Here is a 19520-nt window from a genome sequence, read left to right as displayed (position 1 = left end):
CATGTGGACTTTTTTTTTACAACCCTTATATTTAGACTGACGTAGGTGTTTCCTGCCTCAACTGGTTTGCTTGTATTAAAGGAGACTATAATGTTCATTTAAAAAAACAGATATTAACCACACCATAACATTTGAGCTCTGCTCCCACAAGAAGACAATACTTCCATCAACTCATTGTTAAATTGCAGCTGTCGCATCGCAGTTTATGTCTCTGCAATGTGTGCCTTCATAGTGACCTTAACCTTTGACCTTCGGCCACCAAACTCTTTTCAGTTTGTCCCATGGACATTTGTGTGAAATTTGAAGAAATTTCCTTGTGGTATTCCTGAGATTTCAGATCAGTGACCATGAGACAGATATCGTGTATAGTATGTGTGAGGTGACTGTGACCTTTGACCTTTTACAAGAAATGTTTCTGTGGATCTTTGCGCCAAATTGGAAGGGATTTCTTTTGGTTGCTCCTGAAGTATTGAAACAATATTGAGAACTAGACAGATATAATGTACATGTGTCGTGACAGTGACCTTTGACCCCCAGTGTTTTTCATTTCATACTTGTTTCTTTGTGGATGTCGGTGCCAAATATCCATCCATCCATCCATCCATCCATCCATTTTCTACTGCTTATCCTGTTAAGGGTCGCGGGGGGGCTGGAGCCTATCCCAGCAGCCTTCAGGTGAGAGGCGGGGTTCACCCTGGACAGGTCATCAGTCCATCACAGGGCCAACACATAGAGACAGACAACCATTCACACTCACAGTCACACCTACGGTCAATTTAGAGTATCAATCAGCCTCGTCCCCTCTTGATGTCTTTGGACTGTGGGAGGAAGCTGGAGTACCAGAGAGAACCCACACAGGAACAGGGAGAACATGGAGACTTACATAGAAAGATCCTGTGATGGAGCCGGGACTCGAACCCTAACCTTCTTGCTGTGAGGCAACAGTGCTGACCACTGCACCGTGAATCATGATTTCAAGTAAGACGAGACCTAAAAAAGGTCTGAGAAATGTTGAAAATGACCAAATCCCGTGCAGCCTGTGCCAAATATGACAACCTGAAGACATGATGACTCCACCCCAGATTTATTGCTAGTGCGGAGGCGTACAAAACATGAACCAAATTACAAAAAAAATAACAACCCTCATAGATGCGTTGACCCCTGAAGTGATGTTTTCATTAGCTTTGCTGCCATGGAAACCAGCTTGTTTAAAAGAGGGGCATCAACCATACAGGTACTAACTGTGAAATGATTTGTGTAGTAAAATCTTCTAGAGGAAACTCAGCTCTGAGTCCTTTTCCCAAACTGTATACATATTTTATTAGAAGCTGTATGACTGGTGCCTCCCTGACCCTCACACACACACACACACGCACACGCACACGCACTAGCACACACAAACCTGGAGTCAGTGTGATTGTGTCTGGTGCCAACAAGGAAAGCAGCTGAAGAATTGGCTGCAGCTTCCATGTTAGCTTAGATGTGCTTGCTGGGACACGGAAACACTGTACTGGTTATTCTTAGACCACCAGAACTCCCACGTCCTTTTATCACATTTTTAAAAATAATTTCGATGATTCCTTCTGTCTTTCTGGATTTAACAATTAAATCATCTTTTTTTTTCTTACCATTTGTAAACCCCCCCCCCCCACACACACACTTATTGATGGTTCCAGTTTCATTTGTCGTTCCACATCAGGACTTTTATTCAACACTGCAAAAAAAGTTTAAACTTTTGATTCATCTGAAGAAATTTAATGTAACTGAATGTAATCAGATTGAATTGCTCAATATATATTTTAGAAAGTGACGCGAGGTCGTTGTCACGCATTTTTTCAGAAAAGTCTTAGAGATTGCGAAAGCAGCGGAACCCGTGAACTCTGGCAAGACAGAGATTAGCATTTACATATTTCCTGACATGTCACACCTTCGTGGAAGAAGACTGATTTGTTTAAAGCAACATTATGCGGTGTTGCTGAGCAGCAGCCGCCTCTGCTAGAATGCTGAGAATTAGCGGAGTAGCACACAGTTGTATCGTGATTTCAAGTGAGACAACGAGACCTAAAAAAAAGTTTTAAAAAATTGTTTAAAAATGACCAAACGATCATATTATTGAATCTGATGGGCGACTAATGATGGTCATACGTGTAAGTTGAACACATTTTCATCTGCAAATACTTTTATTTGTTCTGTCTTGCGTTCGTTCTTTCATTCTTTTATTTCTTTCTCTTGTTTGTTTCATTTCTCTTTTTTTAATGAGATTTTGTGCTACAAGAAAGTACACCGTAGCCTCACAGATGCACAGAATCTCCAGTAAAATAGTTTGAAAACTCTTTAATATGCACATATTTCCTCTCGCCCATTGACGCTGGGATCGGCTCCAGCCCCCCCGCGACCCATAATGTAGGAATAAGAGGAAGACAATGGATGGATGGATGGATGGATTTACCGATCATAATCTGGAAGACAGCAGCAGCAGTTTCGTCTAGTTTTGGCATCAAAGACACGCGCGCACACACACACGCACACACACACACACACACACTCTCACACACTAACCTTGAATGTTGCTGCTCGTCCTTTTACAGACTCACACACACATCAAACTCTTTAAATAGCAATACAAACTTTTCACTGGGCGCTAAAATACTTTCTTACATGTCATACACTTTGTTCTTTGTGTCTGGCATTCTGGTGCAGAAGCTGTTGAACTTTTTCAAGGCCTTTTGTTTAGAAGGTGTTTCCTCGTTTGCCCCCACCCCCTCCTCCAGAGAACATCACACTTCGTTACCTCCGAGAGCCCCTGTGGTCTCTTTTCTTGCTGCATTGTGTGGTTGCATTGTCACACAGTTTCCTCAGAGGATGTCCCATTAGAAACGTTAGGGGCATGTCTTTGTGTGTGCATGCAGAACGTACTAGTGCACAGTGAGAACTCTCGCTGTGTAGGACTGGCAGGGTCCTCCAGGAACATCAAAGAAACCACAGGGTAATAGGTCAAAAACGTCCTAAGGAAGCCACACACGTTTTGTACACGCTGGTGCAAACTTTTAAACACACCGCCACATGTCTTTGCCTCCCACTCAGGTTTCGTTCTAACTGATGACTGAGAAACAAGAAAGAAGCTTTTATTTCCAGTGTGGTCAGATATGAAGAGCTCACTGAATCATCAAGATTTGGAACCACAGGAGGGTTTTATGGGTCACTTCTAGTTAAGTAGGACCTGATGTTGTCATGGAAATTGTCTGTAGCTCCGACGCAAATTCACTTATGATGTTGGTTATTTATCCATTACAGCTGAAATCTTATATTTCACTACAATAAAGCTTCTGAGTCAAACGAATGCTTGACTCTCCACAGTGTAGAAGTCAATTATAACTTGTTAGCGCCCTCTAGAGGGAGAAAGACGTCACAGGGTAGAACAGACGTGTGCGTCTGTGGAAAAAGTATGATAAAAAAATGGTCTCTATGGAGATCATATTCAGCAGACGCTCATTTGACATATCATCAGGTACAGTGTATGTATATTTAGATTAAACGCTCAATTTTTTATTATTCCTCAATGTCAGACTGTATGAGCGAGACTGGTTACAGTACTGTCTTTTCTCCACTAGAGGTCAGTGTAAAGAAACAGACAGCCGCTGCTTGTTGAGACTCAGCAAGTGAAATTTGCATTTTAGTGAAAGGAAACTGTTGGGAGCCTGAGAGAAGAAACTTTCTTTGTGCTTTGCACTTGTTCATTTATTGAAATCGAGAGTATAAACCTACGTGAGAATAATGAAATAGTTCCCCTGGAGATCAAATATGGCATATCTGACTCTGATATTAAAAAACTGTATTCAGCATGATTAGAGTGAATAACAAGACTTTAACTCATCAATTATTGATCTATTCACCCATTTAAACATGATGGTACTGTGTTATACGTGTATTCGATGGCCACTGACTTCCTGTGCACTGACACTTAAAGACCAGACGTGATTCATCCGTGTTGTACACGTGTAACCATCTCAGCTCCTCTTCTCCCTCATACTGCATTTGCTGCATTGAATCCAATCTTCTGTAGACTCATAAAATCATGAGCACAATTTCATAAAATCTATATGATAAGAAATCAGAGTTGGCCTCCACCGTTAGCAGCCTGACACTGAGGTCAGCCAGTCTCCAGCCAACTCGTGTTTGTGTGGGTGGGAACACTATGTATGGATGAAGGCAGGTATGGAGTGTATATATAACGTATCCCCTCCAACACTTGCACTTACACACTTGATGCTATGCTAATATGGACATTTATGAGCTTTTAAATAAGATATCTAACCACACAATTATAATTTGGGGACGCTGATAGAATCCCAGTCCAACCATCGTCCTAAGAAACAAAATTAGACCCCCCCCCCCCCCCAATACACACACATACACACACAGAGTTTGATTTCATGAATTGCATTGAGGTAAAAACAATAACCAAGCTTATCTGGCGCTGGGTGATGGTTCCTCCGTGGGGAACGGAAAGGTGCTGTCTTTCTATGTTCATGGGAACTTTCTGGTAGAACTGAGATGAGATCATTTTTGGCTTTGATTAAAGACACATTTTCCCGAGAAAGAAATAGATTTGCTCGCTGTAATCAAACTTTCATGCAGTGTTTGAAAGGTTACGAGGATGCAAACAGTAAACTAATACAACAATAATCATTAATGAAGAGGTTTACAAAGAAGTTCATTAGCATGTCCGTCTTCCCAGCTAAGCCATTCCATTCAAGACTATTGAAGTTGTTAAGTCTTTTCAACGGACCTGTTCATCCTCAGAAAATACATCAATAAAAGTGCAGTTTCCTGTAAAGGTTAGGCTCAGGAGTACCTGGTCTTCATGTGGATGTTTGCTTGTCCCTTTATCTCTGCGTTCTTACTCCGTATGTCCTAATATACCACTTGAAGATGTACGGAGGGTTTATGAATCATAGCATTCAATACATTTCATTGATGAACTGAGCTAATGCTTATAAATGTACATTCATGTCATAGCATAAAAGAATCATCTATCTATCATCTATCTATCATCTATCATCTATCTATCATCTATCTATCATCTATCTATCTATCTATCATCTATCTATCTAACTATCATCTATCTATCATCTATCTATCTAACTATCATCTATCTATCATCTATCTATCTAACTATCATCTATCTATCATCTATCTATCTAACTATCATCTATCTATCATCTATCTATCTAACTATCATCTATCTCTCATCTATCTATCTATCATCGAATTATCTATCATCTATCTAACATCTATCTATCATCTATCTATCATCAATCTATCATCTATCATCTATCTATCATCTATCTATCTATCTAACATCTATCTATCATCTATCTATCATCAATCTATCATCTATCATCTAACTATCATCTATCTATCTATCAGCTCTCATCTATCTATCATCTAACTATCATCTATCTATCTATCATCTATCATCTATCATCTATCTATCATCTATCTAACTATCATCTATCTATCTATCATCTATCATCTATCTATCATCTATCTATCTATCTATCATCTATCGATCATCTATCATCTATCTGTCATCTATCATCTATCTATCATCTATCATCTATCAATCTATCATCTATCTATCATCTATCTAACTATCATCTATCTATCTATCATCTATCTATCATCTCTCATCTATCTATCATCTAACTATCATCTATCTATCTATCATCTCTCATCTATCTATAATCTAACTATCATCTATCTATCATCTAACTATCTATCATCTATCTATCTATCTATCTATCATCTATCATCTATCTATCATCTATCCATCTATCTATCTTGTATCTAACTATCATTTATCTATCAACTTACTATCATCTATCTATCTATCATCTCTCATCTATCTATAATCTAACTATCATCTATCTATCATCTAACTATCTATCATCTATCTATCTATCTATCTATCATCTATCTATCATCTATCATCTATCCATCTATCTATCTTGTATCTAACTATCATTTATCTATCAACTTACTATCATCTATCTATCTATCATCTATCTATCATCTATCTATCTTGTATCTATCTATCATTTATCTATCATCTTACTATCATCTATCTAACTATCATCTATCTATCATCTAATTATCATCTATCATCTATCTCTCATCTATCTATCATCTATCTATCATCTCTCATCTATCTATAATCTAACTATCATCTATCTATCATCTATCTATCTATCTATCTATCATCTATCATCTATCTATCATCTATCTATCATGTATCACCTATCCATCTATCTATCTATCATCTATCATCTATCTATCATCTATCTATCATCTATCTATCTATCATCTATCTATCATTTATCTATCATCTATCCATCTATCATCTATCTATCATCTATCTGTCTATCATCTCTCATCTATCTATAATCTAACTATCATTTATCTATCATCTAACTATCATCTATCTATCTATCATCTATCTATCATCTATCTATCATCTATCATCTATCTATCATCTATCTATCTAACTATCATCTATCTATCATCTATCTATCATCTATCTATCTTGTATCTAACTATCATTTATCTATCAACTTACTATCATCTATCTATCTATCATCTAACTATCATCTATCTATCATCTCTCATCTATCTATAATCTAACTATCATCTATCTATCATCTATCTATCTTGTATCTAACTATCATTTATCTATCAACTTACTATCATCTATCTATCTATCATCTATCTATCATCTATCTATCTATCATCTAACTGTCATCTATCTATCATCTATCTATCATCTATCTATCATCTATCATCTATCTATCATCTATCTATCTAACTATCATCTATCTATCATCTATCTATCATCTATCTATCTTGTATCTAACTATCATTTATCTATCAACTTACTATCATCTATCTATCTATCATCTAACTATCATCTATCTATCATCTCTCATCTATCTATAATCTAACTATCATCTATCTATCATCTATCTATCTTGTATCTAACTATCATTTATCTATCAACTTACTATCATCTATCTATCTATCATCTATCTATCATCTATCTATCTATCATCTAACTGTCATCTATCTATCATCTCTCATCTATCTATAATCTAACTATCATCTATCTATCAACTTACTATCATCTATCTATCTATCATCTATCTATCATCTATATATCATCTATCTATCATCTAACTATCATCTATCTATCATCTATCTATCATCTATATATCATCTATCTATCATCTAACTGTCATCTATCTATCATCTATCTATCATCTATGTATCATCTATATATCATCTATCTCTCATCTATCTATCATCTATCTATCTATCATCTATCTATCATCTATATATCATCTATCTATCATCTATCATCTAATTATCATCTATCTATCATCTAACTATCATCTATCTATCTATCATCTATCTATCATCTATCTATCATGTATCACCTATCTATCTATCTATCATCTATCTATCATCTATCTATCATCTAACTATCATCTATCTATCTATCATCTCTCATCTATCTATCATCTATCTATCTATCATCTATCTATCATCTATCTATCATGTATCACCTATCCATCTATCTATCTATCATCTATCTATCATCTATCTATCATCTATCTATCATCTATACATCTATCATCTATCTATCTATCATCCATCTATCATCTATCTATCATCTATCTATCATCTATCTATCTATCATCTATCTATCATTTATCTATCATCTATCCATCTATCATCTATCTATCATCTATCTATCTTGTATCTAACTATCATTTATCTATCAACTTACTATCATCTATCTATCTATCATCTATCTATCATCTATCTATCTATCATCTAACTGTCATCTATCTATCATCTCTCATCTATCTATAATCTAACTATCATCTATCTATCAACTTACTATCATCTATCTATCTATCATCTATCTATCATCTATATATCATCTATCTATCATCTAACTATCATCTATCTATCATCTATCTATCATCTATCTATCATCTATATATCATCTATCTATCATCTATCTATCATCTATATATCATCTATCTATCATCTAACTATCATCTATCTATCATCTATCTATCATCTATCTATCATCTATATATCATCTATCTATCATCTAACTATCATCTATCTATCATCTATCTATCATCTATATATCATCTATCTATCATCTATCTATCATCTAATTATCATCTATCTATCATCTAACTATCATCTATCTATCTATCATCTATCTATCATCTATCTATCATGTATCACCTATCTATCTATCTATCATCTATCTATCATCTATCTATCATCTATCTATCATCTAACTATCATCTATCTATCTATCATCTCTCATCTATCTATCATCTATCTATCTATCATCTATCTATCATCTATCTATCATGTATCACCTATCCATCTATCTATCTATCATCTATCATCTATCTATCATCTATCTATCATCTATCTATCATCTATATATCTATCATCTATCTATCTATCATCCATCTATCATCTATCTATCATCTATCTATCATCTATCTATCTATCATCTATCTATCATTTATCTATCATCTATCCATCTATCATCTATCTATCATCTATCTGTCTATCATCTCTCATCTATCTATCATCTAACTATCATTTATCTATCATTTAACTATCATCTATCATCTATCTATCTAACTATCATCTATCTATCATCTATCTATCTATCATCTATCTATCATTTATCTATCAAACTATCATCTATCATCTATCTATCTATCTATCATCTATCTATCATCTATCTATCTATCATCTATCTATCATCTATCTATCATCTATCTATCATCTATATATCTATCATCTATATATCATTTATCTATCATCTATCTATCATCTATCATCTATCTATCTATCTATCATCTATCTATCATCTATCTATCTATCATCTATCTATCATCTATCTATCATCTATCTATCATCTATATATCTATCATCTATCTATCATTTATCTATCATCTATCTATCATCTATCTATCATCTAACTATCATCTATCTATCTATCATCTCTCATCTATCTATCATCTATCTATCTATCATCTATCTATCATTTATCTATCATCTATCTATCTATCATCTCTCATCTATCTATCATCTATCTATCTATCATCTATCTATCATTTATCTATCATCTATCATCCAACTATCATCTATCTATCTATCATCTATCTATCATCTATCTATCATGTATCTATCTATCATCTATCTATCATCTATCACCTATCTATCTATCTATCTATCATCTAACTATCATCTATCTATCATCTCTCATCTATCTATAATCTAACTATCATCTATCTATCATCTATCTATCTTGTATCTAACTATCATCTATCTATCAACTTACTATCATCTATCTATCTATCATCTATCTATCATCTATCTATCATCTAACTATCATCTATCTATCATCTATCTATCATCTATATATCATCTATCTATCATCTATCTATCATCTATCTATCATCTATCTATCATCTATATATCATCTATCTATCATCTATCTATCATCTTATTATCATCTATCTATCATCTAACTATCATCTATCTATCTATCATCTATCTATCATCTATCTATCATGTATCACCTATCTATCTATCTATCATCTATCTATCATCTATCTATCATCTATCTATCATCTAACTATCATCTATCTATCTATCATCTCTCATCTATCTATCATCTATCTATCTATCATCTATCTATCATCTATCTATCATCTATATATCTATCATCTATCTATCATTTATCTATCATCTATCTTTCATCTATCTATCATCTAACTATCATCTATCTATCTATGATCTCTCATCTATCTATCATCTATCTATCTATCATCTATCTATCATTTATCTATCATCTATCTATCTATGATCTCTCATCTATCTATCATCTATCTATCTATCATCTATCTATCATCTATCTATCATCTATCTATCATGTATCTATCTATCATCTATCTATCATCTATCACCTATCTATCTATCATCTATCTATCATCTATCTATCATCTATCTATCATCTATATATCTATCATCTATCTATCTATCATCTAACTATCATCTATTTATCATCTATCTATCATCTCTCTTTCTATCATTTATCTATCATCTATCATCTATCTAGCATCTATCTATCATCTATCTATCTATCATCTATCTATCCTCTATCTATCATCCATCTATCTATCTATCTATCTATCTATCTATCTATCTATCTATCTATCTATCTATCTATCATCTAACTATCATCTATCTATCATCTATCTATCATCTAACTATCATCTATCTATCATCAAACTATCATCTATCTATCATCTAACTATCATCTATTTATCTAACTATCATCTATCTATCATCTATCTATCTATCATCAATCTATCATCTAACTATCATCTATCTATCATCTAACTATCATCTATCATCTATCTATCATCTATCATCTATCTATAATCTATCATCTATCTATCATCTATCTATCATCTATCATCCATCTATCTATCATCTATCATCTATCTATCTATCATCTAACTATCTATCATCTATCTATCTATCATCTAACTATCATCTATCTATCTATCTTCTATCATCTATCATCTATCTCTCATCTATCTATCTATCATCTATCATCCATTTATCTTTCTATCTATCTATCTATCTATCTATCTATCTCTCTATCTATCTATCTATCATCTATCTATCATCTATCTATCATCCATCTATCTATCTATCTATCTATCTATTATCTATCTATCTATCTATCTATCTATCTATCTATCTATCTATCTATCATCTATCTATCATCCATCTATCTATCTATCTATCTATCTATCTCTCTATCCATCTATCTATCTATCTATCTATCTATCTATCTATCTATCTATCTATCTATCTATCCACCTATCTATTTGTCTGTCTGAAGAAATAATACTCCCACACCAAAACAAAAGTTCAACATTTAGTGTCTTTATAAAACATATTTTGCAAAATATAGCCAAGGCTCATTCATTTAAATACGCATAAATAGCAAGAAAATACTTTTTCTTTTCAATTCAAATAATTTTCAACCTCTTTATACACAAATCAGAGATGAACATTTTTATGAAAAACGGGGGGCTGAGACCCTCTTGATTTGTTGCAGCAGAGAAACACAAGCATAAAGCTAAAGCGGCAGCTGATTAGTCCAAAAACATGTACATCCTCTGAAGACACATAAACAATAAAAGAAGTCTTATTCAAGTCTGGGAAATATCAAAGTACACATCTTTGGGTGGATGGTAGTAAAATGTGTTTTGTTTTTACATCATCATCATCATCATCATCATCAGCAATGCAAACGTACTTAACACCACCACGGCTGAACGTTTGTCTATGTACAATAGTGCAGACGAGGAGCTTCAATCAGAGCAAGGCGGCGGAGGGATGATTGCACATGATCAAATATCCTGATTGATTTAACTTCAAGTGGCTTCCTGTACTTGTTGGAATCAAACCTATAAACAGGAAGCGTGCCAGACTACGCCCTGATGAAATCCAAACCTTTTCAATGTTGTCTTTAAAGAACATTTAAACACGGCGAAGCAACCGGACTCGCCGTGTGTTGTTTGACTGACACCTAATCGATGCGTTTATTTGATTAGAACTGAATTTACTCCACTTCTTTATCTTACAATAACGACTGCAAATTCTTGTTTTAGTTTCTACATTCATTATAGTCACTAATTCAAAATTAGCATAGCTTTTCATATATATGAATGCTTTTCAAGATAAAAGCCTCATTCCATCTTCTGGCATAGTCCAATTTTGTTTTTCATTGCATTTCAGACACATTTACCTTGTAGATAAATAAAGCTAATAACATATAAAACAGCATTCTGTCGTGCTTTTATCAACTCCTCTTTTTTGATTAAATGCTCTCAACTTACTTGTAAACATTCACGGGGCTGAATCAATTATCTAACATGAAGTCATTTAATTGGACAGTTTTTAATCGGAGCCGCATCAGCAGCCTTTGAAAAGTTCATTGATCTTGTTCGTTGCTTTTATTTTATTCTTTTTTTTTTTTAATTTAAAAAGGTGCTTTAGCTTCCTGGAGCAGGACAGACTCAAGAGACCTTGCTGCTCATTTGGCGGACTCAGGGATGGGAGGAGCACGTTCCAGTCTCATGGTCCAGGGGTCAGAGGTCGCACCATAAAACTGAGAGTGGCTAAGCACTTCCTCTCCAGCCAGGGCGAAGGCAAACACTCCTCTTTGCCTCCCCCCGCCTCCTTTCTCCTCCTCTACCATGTGCTTCCCTTCGGCTCGCCGCTCACCGTCCATACTCCTAAATCCCCTGTTACCCAGAAGCATCTCCCCAAGTCCGTGACTCTTGACTCCCTGGTATGCAGAGTTTAAGCCCTTCTCCTCAAAGCGGTTGGTGGCAGCGGTGGGAGGGCAGAGGAAGTTACTGTTGGGTGCGGACCGCCAGGCAGCAGGCTTTCGTCCTCGCCGGGGGCGGGAGATGCGACAGCTCTGCCTCTTGATGTGTCGATGTAGGTGGTCGGAGCGTGTGAAACTTTTGTAGCAGTGCTCACACTGGTATGGACGGACGCCCGTGTGGATACGAAGGTGGTTCTTCAGGTCGTAGTTGTGGACAAACTTAGAGTTGCAGTGGAGGCAAATGTAGGGACGCTCACCTGTGTGCTTCCTCATGTGGATCTTGAGTTTGTCTTGTCTGGTGAGGGAATAAAACCACATGATTTCAAGTGTTGGAGAAAAAGGTCAGCACATCTATTCCAGCACAGTATTTCTTTGCCCTTCTACACAGTATTCAGACTTTGTTTTGCACTAAAATACGAGTGGAAAGTATGCTGAAAAGACTGTAGGTGAGGTACTGCGAACAAAATAGCAGTGGGGGCTTTCCACTTAAAAGCCTTTGATATTTATATGAAGTGAAAACCTCATTGACTGCAGGAGTTACATTTCTGTTAACCCTGCTTTTTCCACATCAAAACACTCAAGAAGTGGCATATTAGTAAAGTGAAGAAATAAATGGTAAAAAAATATATGAAAGTACTGCTGCACATACCTGGTAAATCGTACTTCACAGATGGTGCACATGTAAGGTTTTTCTCCCGTGTGCGTCCTCATGTGTCGTGGGAGTTTGCCTGCTCCTTGAATAACCTTGTTGCAGATGGGACACTGTTGTGATGATTTAGGTTTCATCTTGCGCTCCTCCTCCAGCTGCCAGGGGGGGAACAGCGCTCCCAGGTGGGAAGCAGAGCTCAGGAAGCTCAGGTAAGATCGGAAGTCGGCTTCATCCTTCACTGGGCCGAGAGCGTGACCTTCTGAGGGCACTGACCCGGTGCTCATGGTACTGCACAACCCTGAGCTGACAAACTCCTTCAGGAAGTCGCCGTGGAGCAAACCAGATGGGCCGTCCTCTTTCATTTCCTCTTTTATGATCTCTCTTTTCACAGCTAGATCGAGGGGCCTAGAGGCCTCAAATGGTGCAGGTGTTGGGAAGGTGTGGGGGAGCCTGGTTTGCGGGGAGGCTCCTGTGCGAGGATGCTGATGATGGCTCGGGTCCAGGAACTGCTGAGGGAACGCTGGGAGCTCTGTTGCCCACATAGAGGGGTAGAAGCCCTGGAGAAGAGGGGAGAAGTTGGCCCTTCGGTCCAAAGTTGACATCCGAGGGTACAGCCCTTCCTGGAGGAGAGACTCGATGGAGAAATCCTTCAGAGCGCGGCTTTCTAAGCTCTCCTGCAACACAGGGTGACATCATTAGCGTGGTTTTTACACTGAGAACATGAGAGCATCATGAATACTATGATGTTGAGTGAACTGTACCTGTTTCCCTGTCCTGTTGTCAGGGGACTGCGACTGGGACGACTCTCTGTGCAGCTCAAACTGATGCTGGTATGTGGAAGTGCTGGGAGGCGGCGAGTCTTCTGTTCCCAGAGGCGTCTGCTCCCCCCTGCTCTCGGACGATCGCAGTGACCTCTCGCTGATGTCATCGTCCTCCTCCTCCTGCTCATCCTTCCTGGACTCCACATCCTCCTCTTCTTCTTCCTCCTCCTCTTCCTCCTCCTCCTCTGCATCCTCCTCCTCCTCTTCTTCTCCTTCCTCCTCTCTCCCTCCACCACCACCACCACTACCATCTCCTCCACCACCGCTATCCATAATCTCCAGGCAAACGTTGATAATACAGGGAATTTCCAGCATCTGAGCAGCGTTGAGGATCTCTTTCACATTGGACGCCGTCACCGTCAGAGTGGAGGTGTAGGCGAACTCCAGGATGGCCGTGAGAGATTCTGGAGCCACAAAGTCTATTTCATACACAGCGGCTGTGTGATGGCGGCCGCCCTCGGTGCTGGCCACTGTGAAGAGCTTCTTGAAGTACTGGCTGCAGGCGGCCAGGACGGAACGGTGAGTCCGGTACTCCTGGTCCCGGACGATGAGGATGACATCACACAGCAGTCCATCACGGCGCTGCTCATTGAGGCTGCAGAGGACGTCACTGCTGTGGTTGGGGAAGGGGATCCCAATCAAGTCCTCCTCCCTGTGATGAACCATCCTCCTTTCTGTTGAGTCTGTCGGTTACCTAAGAGAAAAAAAATAAACTCCTTAGTGACGCTTGAATAAAAGGAACACTTCTTCAGCTTCCACTTTTCATGTTATCTCATAATCTGTGACAATCTCACAAAGTGATGTTGTTTTTAAAAAAAAAAAATTAAATATGGGACAAATCTGCATCCATGCTGGGAATGAGGGAAGAGAAGGATGGTGAATGACATGTAAATTCCTGGGCAGGACACAAACCAGAACCGTGATTCACGAACCAAGTCACCCAACTGAAGTGGTTTTGTAGCTTAGACTCACGTATGCTGAAAATATTTGGTTTTCTGCACAATAAAAAAGATTCAGCCAAATTGTAGGATTGGGTGGTATTTCTTTTAAGATGACACAAGTAAGAAAAGGTGGGTTTAAATTACAGAATTGTAAAAATTTATATATATATATATATATATATATATATATATATATATATATATATGTATAGTTGGTATCTTTTCTATATATCATCTATATTTATGTTTAATTGTCTTTTTTTCCTTCTATAACGGAGCCTCCCAGTCAAAGTATTTCACACAACAGTTCTTGCTCAACTGAAATGATGATAAAAAAAACATCTTGAATCTAATTCTTGAATCTATAACACATAGAATGTCGAACTAAAAAATGTTTTAAAAAGATTAAAAAAAAGATTTATTCTATTGTGCAAAGAATGGAATAAACGAAGCAGATGGCTAGTTCATTTCACTGTGACTTGTTTGATTTCCTTTTGTTTTTTTATGTTTTGTCACATGATGTATTCTTCACTATGACACACAGCATTGTTATGTTAATTTTTGTCTCAATTGTCAGTCCCCCCCCCCCCCCCAACTGTAGGCGAACAGCCAGTTTCATAAAACTTTTCTCAAGTTGTAAAGTGGTAAACACGCACGTTTCTTGTAAGGATGAAGTGTTGATAGTCAGCCGATGAAGAGCATTTCACTGAAAATAATGAAGTGGAGAATTCAGCGCTTATTTAAAGAACTTGTTACCAGGTGGGAAAAAAAGCTGCATCTTAATTGGAGTCACTGATGGCAAGCAATTGTTCATTCATTCATTCATTAAGTTGTTTGTTTTTTTTTTACTCAAACTGAAGGAGGCTGCTCAGTGTTACAGTGACAATCTAGCTTTATTAAATATACTGCAGTGATGCTTGTTTGTGTGCCATCTGTGCAGCAAAAGCAACAAATGGTAAATACAGCATGTCTGATTTTGAGCAGACATCACATTGGGTAATATTTATTCTTGAATGTGTTATTATGAGTTCTAGAAGGGAAAGTGTTGCAACTTCGTCGCTTAGGGAACCACGACATTTTGATGAGAGGAAAAATCAGGATTTTGTTTTCTCATTAATTTGACACTTGAAAACAGGATGAGATTTAATAAGATGAGTGAACTGTCCGCTTTTCACACTCAACCAGAGAATAAAGGAAGCTACATTTCAACAATGTGCTATTGGGTTGTGGTGAGAAATGAGTACAAAAGAGGTCAGATTGTAGATACTGTATCCTGTCAATGTGCCTAGTTTGCAGTTTCTTCCTCATTTGCACAGAGTTGATCGGCTCCATCTAGTGCATGCAAGTGCTGGTTTTCATCATTCCTCAAGAAAATCTTCATTCTTCAGCTGCCCAAGTTCCTACCTGTTGATTCACTGTGCTGCTGTTTACAGTTCAACTTGACAAAACTTCCTCTGGCAAGGCGCTCATTCATTCAAGTCTATGAATAGAGCTTAAACTTAGCCATCCACACTCGGTGGTCACTGGAGGCATGTGTAGATAAATACTTTGAAGCGGCCCTGCTCACCGCAACTGCATTGTTGACTGGCTCTAAATGGGCCGGGACTGAAGCCACACACACACACACACACACACACACGCGCGCACACACGCACACACACACACGCATACAAACACGCGTACACACAGAAACACACACTCAGTCGTGCATGCACGCACACGCATACATGCGCGCGCAGACACTTTCTGCAGCAGAGAAGGAGAGGGAGAAAACTGCCTCCTTTGGTTCACCTGCCGGTACACACCTTGGATACCAATCTTACATGTAGTTTATTCTCGTCGATCTTGTTGCTAAGTAACCGTTGCTATGTTCATGCCATTGATACAGTGTGGACATAATTAAAATGTCTATAGATGAGGGGGTGGTATAGGATATAGGCCCACAGACCTGTGCAAATGCCTCAGAGACAGAGTTTTGCTGTTCAACTGAAGAGAGAGAGAGATTTTCTCACACACGCGCACGCACCCACACGAACGCACACACTCACACACACACATGCACGCACGCACACACGAGTGTGGCGTGAACTCAGGTAGCAGCCAAACTTCTTCTGCTGATTCTGTGCAGACTGACGGTCCATTAAACAGAACAGAAGAATACCTTTTCTCTATTATATTTCACACCAACATCCATTAAAGTAATAGCCTTCTCTTCTCAGAGGTGAGAGAATCTCCAGTGAATGAACGGGAGAGATCAGATGGCCCTAAAAGTTCCCTAACAGGTTGCACAAACACCAGTGGAGGGGCCCCTCCCTGTAACAGCCTGCCAAGACAAACAATAGTGCAGAGCTTGGAACAACACTGAGTGGATAAGAGGGAGAGAAAGAGAGAGCAAGTCTGACTGGGAGGGCTTGTCGAACCCACTGTCATTTGTTCACTCTCGGTCCATCCCACCCACTCTTGGAACTATGGGACACGTGCTGCTGTTGCTGTTTGTACGCCTGGTGCCCCAGTGAGCGCCACTCCCCTCCGTTCCCACTGTTTGCCTGCCACTAGCTAGCGCTAGCTCTTAGCGGCCAGCCCCTAATTATAATGTGGAGAGGATCTAAGGAGGATGTGCCACATAGACAGGGAGGGGAGGAGGGCACAGCTTTCCCACCACAAGGTCCTGGAGCGACATTTCATCAGCCAAACAACATTAACCCTTTACACCCCCCGCACCCATGAGAGCTGCCAGGGTGGGGACGCTTTGTGATAATTACTATTGAAGTCATTTGGCTCTATACCCATCTTCTAGACGGGTAGGAGAGAATCTGGCCTTTTCTGTTAATAAAACTACTAACTGGTTGTCAGCCTTTAACAACCTGCCATTCGCAGCGCCATCACCTACGCCGATCATAGCACAAAATCCAGGCAGGATACTACCAACTCAAATATTAAACTGACCTCTAATGGACAGTATATCCTTTCTGCTCGTCTCTCTTTCAGCCTGGCTGTACCGGCCACGTCTCCTCTCATGCCTCACTTAGTCACTAACACTTTCATCTCAGCACTCCCACCCCAAATAATGTGTCACCTCCATTCAGTGTTCTCCTATGAACTTCATCTGCTTTCCAAGCTCTGACCACCACCTCCACTAGCTCCTAATAACCCCCCGAGCCCCCCCACGTCCTCCTCTATCGTTCCTCCGACCCAGCTGGACCATTATTATACCCAGAGGAGAGCAGCCAACCAGCTCTGACTGCTAAGGCCACAAATCAGCAGCTAAAGTCCACCTCGACCCTTGTCATGGGCAGATGCTCATTTGGTCTGGAACGGTTAAAATCTGCTTTATCCCTGTCAGGCCAGTGAATCCACCTGATATTAAGTCACCGGCAGCCAAAGTTCATCCCATCACCACCAGAAAAACACCTGCCAAACAGCTGTCACCGATGGACCATTACACAGCCAATAATTCATAGTATTGACAACTAAAATTCCACCGCTTATTAAGAGAAGGCACGCGTCTGACCTCCTGTCCACCAGTCACTCCATTATCAACAGTATAACACCAGTGCACCTGTGTCTCACTCAGACTCTCCCTCAGCTCACATTTTAAATCTGGATTCAGAGTTTATATGGAGAATTGCAACATAATTGCTGTCAGTTACAGAGGTGAAGAAGACACTGACATTATCCATCACCAGACGTCAAATAAAACGGCGCAAGTTCTGCTTAAAAGTTTGAGATTGTTTGGAACTTCTTTTAGAGCACAGTTATACTTGAAGCAACAAAAACAGGGGTTCTAAATTATAAAATAGGTCAGCAGGTTAAATGCTAAATCTTATCTTTCATTGAAATTACTTTGGCAACTCTCATCAAATGCTTAATTTGCATATTTGAACACAAAAACGACTTAGAAGTAAACAGTGGGCTGCTCTCAAGATATCTGGAGGCTAATTTAACTGGTTTGACTTAAAGAGCCTGCTTGTTTTAAGTGTCACATGTGGACCCTTCAGGGGGGCCCCAGAGCCACACACCATTATCACTCTCACCCCTAAAAGAGAACCCCCCCCCAAAAAAATACAGATTTAAAACGATTCTTCTACATTATTAAAAAGACTGATTGTTCATTTGTATCATCATGTTTTCTACCTTTTCGTTTTGTCTGAGTAAAACCAGTGGATGAGATATAAAAATTTTAAAAATCTCTTTTTAAGCTGGATTCTTTTCGTAGTAATTTAGCTTTTGTTTTGATGTTTTCTCCTAATATTCACAAGTGGGGCATGAAAAAAAGAAGCGCAAAAACTCGGATAATTCGCACTAAATAGAATAAAAAAGTTCCGGACATTCAAGAGTAAATACCTTAATTAGAAAAAGTCAGTTGCAGGGTAAAAATGGAGAAGAGCTGATGAGATCAAATTAAAGGTGCAACATGCGAGGGAGCGAATATCACTGAAACGCTTCAAAAAGCGATAATCGTAGCGAGTATAGTTGTGTAATTTAGAATAACAGTATTTTAGAACACTTAATCCAGGACAGAAACACCTGACAAGCAACATATCAGTGACACATAAAGACTTGCTTTAAAGACGTATTTCACAGAACTGTAACAA

General features: G+C 38.2%; 1 protein-coding gene across 3 annotated transcripts in view; it reads right to left on the bottom strand.

The window, feature by feature from the left end:
* Window positions 1–11063: 11063 nt before the first annotated feature.
* Window positions 11064–19520, bottom strand: part of zbtb7c (zinc finger and BTB domain containing 7C) — a 23749-nt gene continuing 15292 nt past the window's right edge. For all 3 annotated transcript variants that reach the window (XM_086187121.1, XM_086187119.1, XM_086187118.1), the window contains 3 exons: window positions 13925–14678; window positions 13164–13837; window positions 11064–12809 (listed from right to left, as the gene is read on the bottom strand). In XM_086187121.1, the coding sequence (XP_086043247.1) occupies window positions 12218–12809; window positions 13164–13837; window positions 13925–14650 (1992 nt within the window). In that variant the 5' untranslated portion in view covers window positions 14651–14678 and the 3' untranslated portion in view covers window positions 11064–12217. The remainder of the gene's footprint in view (window positions 12810–13163; window positions 13838–13924; window positions 14679–19520) is intronic.

Source organism: Aulostomus chinensis, chromosome 19 (genome assembly GCF_037954235.1).
Source record: "Aulostomus chinensis isolate RoL2024-O1b breed Wild chromosome 19, RoL_Achi_v1.0, whole genome shotgun sequence".
Taxonomy (NCBI): Eukaryota; Metazoa; Chordata; class Actinopteri; order Syngnathiformes; family Aulostomidae; genus Aulostomus; species Aulostomus chinensis.
The sequence above is the reverse complement of the archived record's forward strand: the minus strand, read 5'-3'. Positions and strand labels throughout refer to the sequence as shown.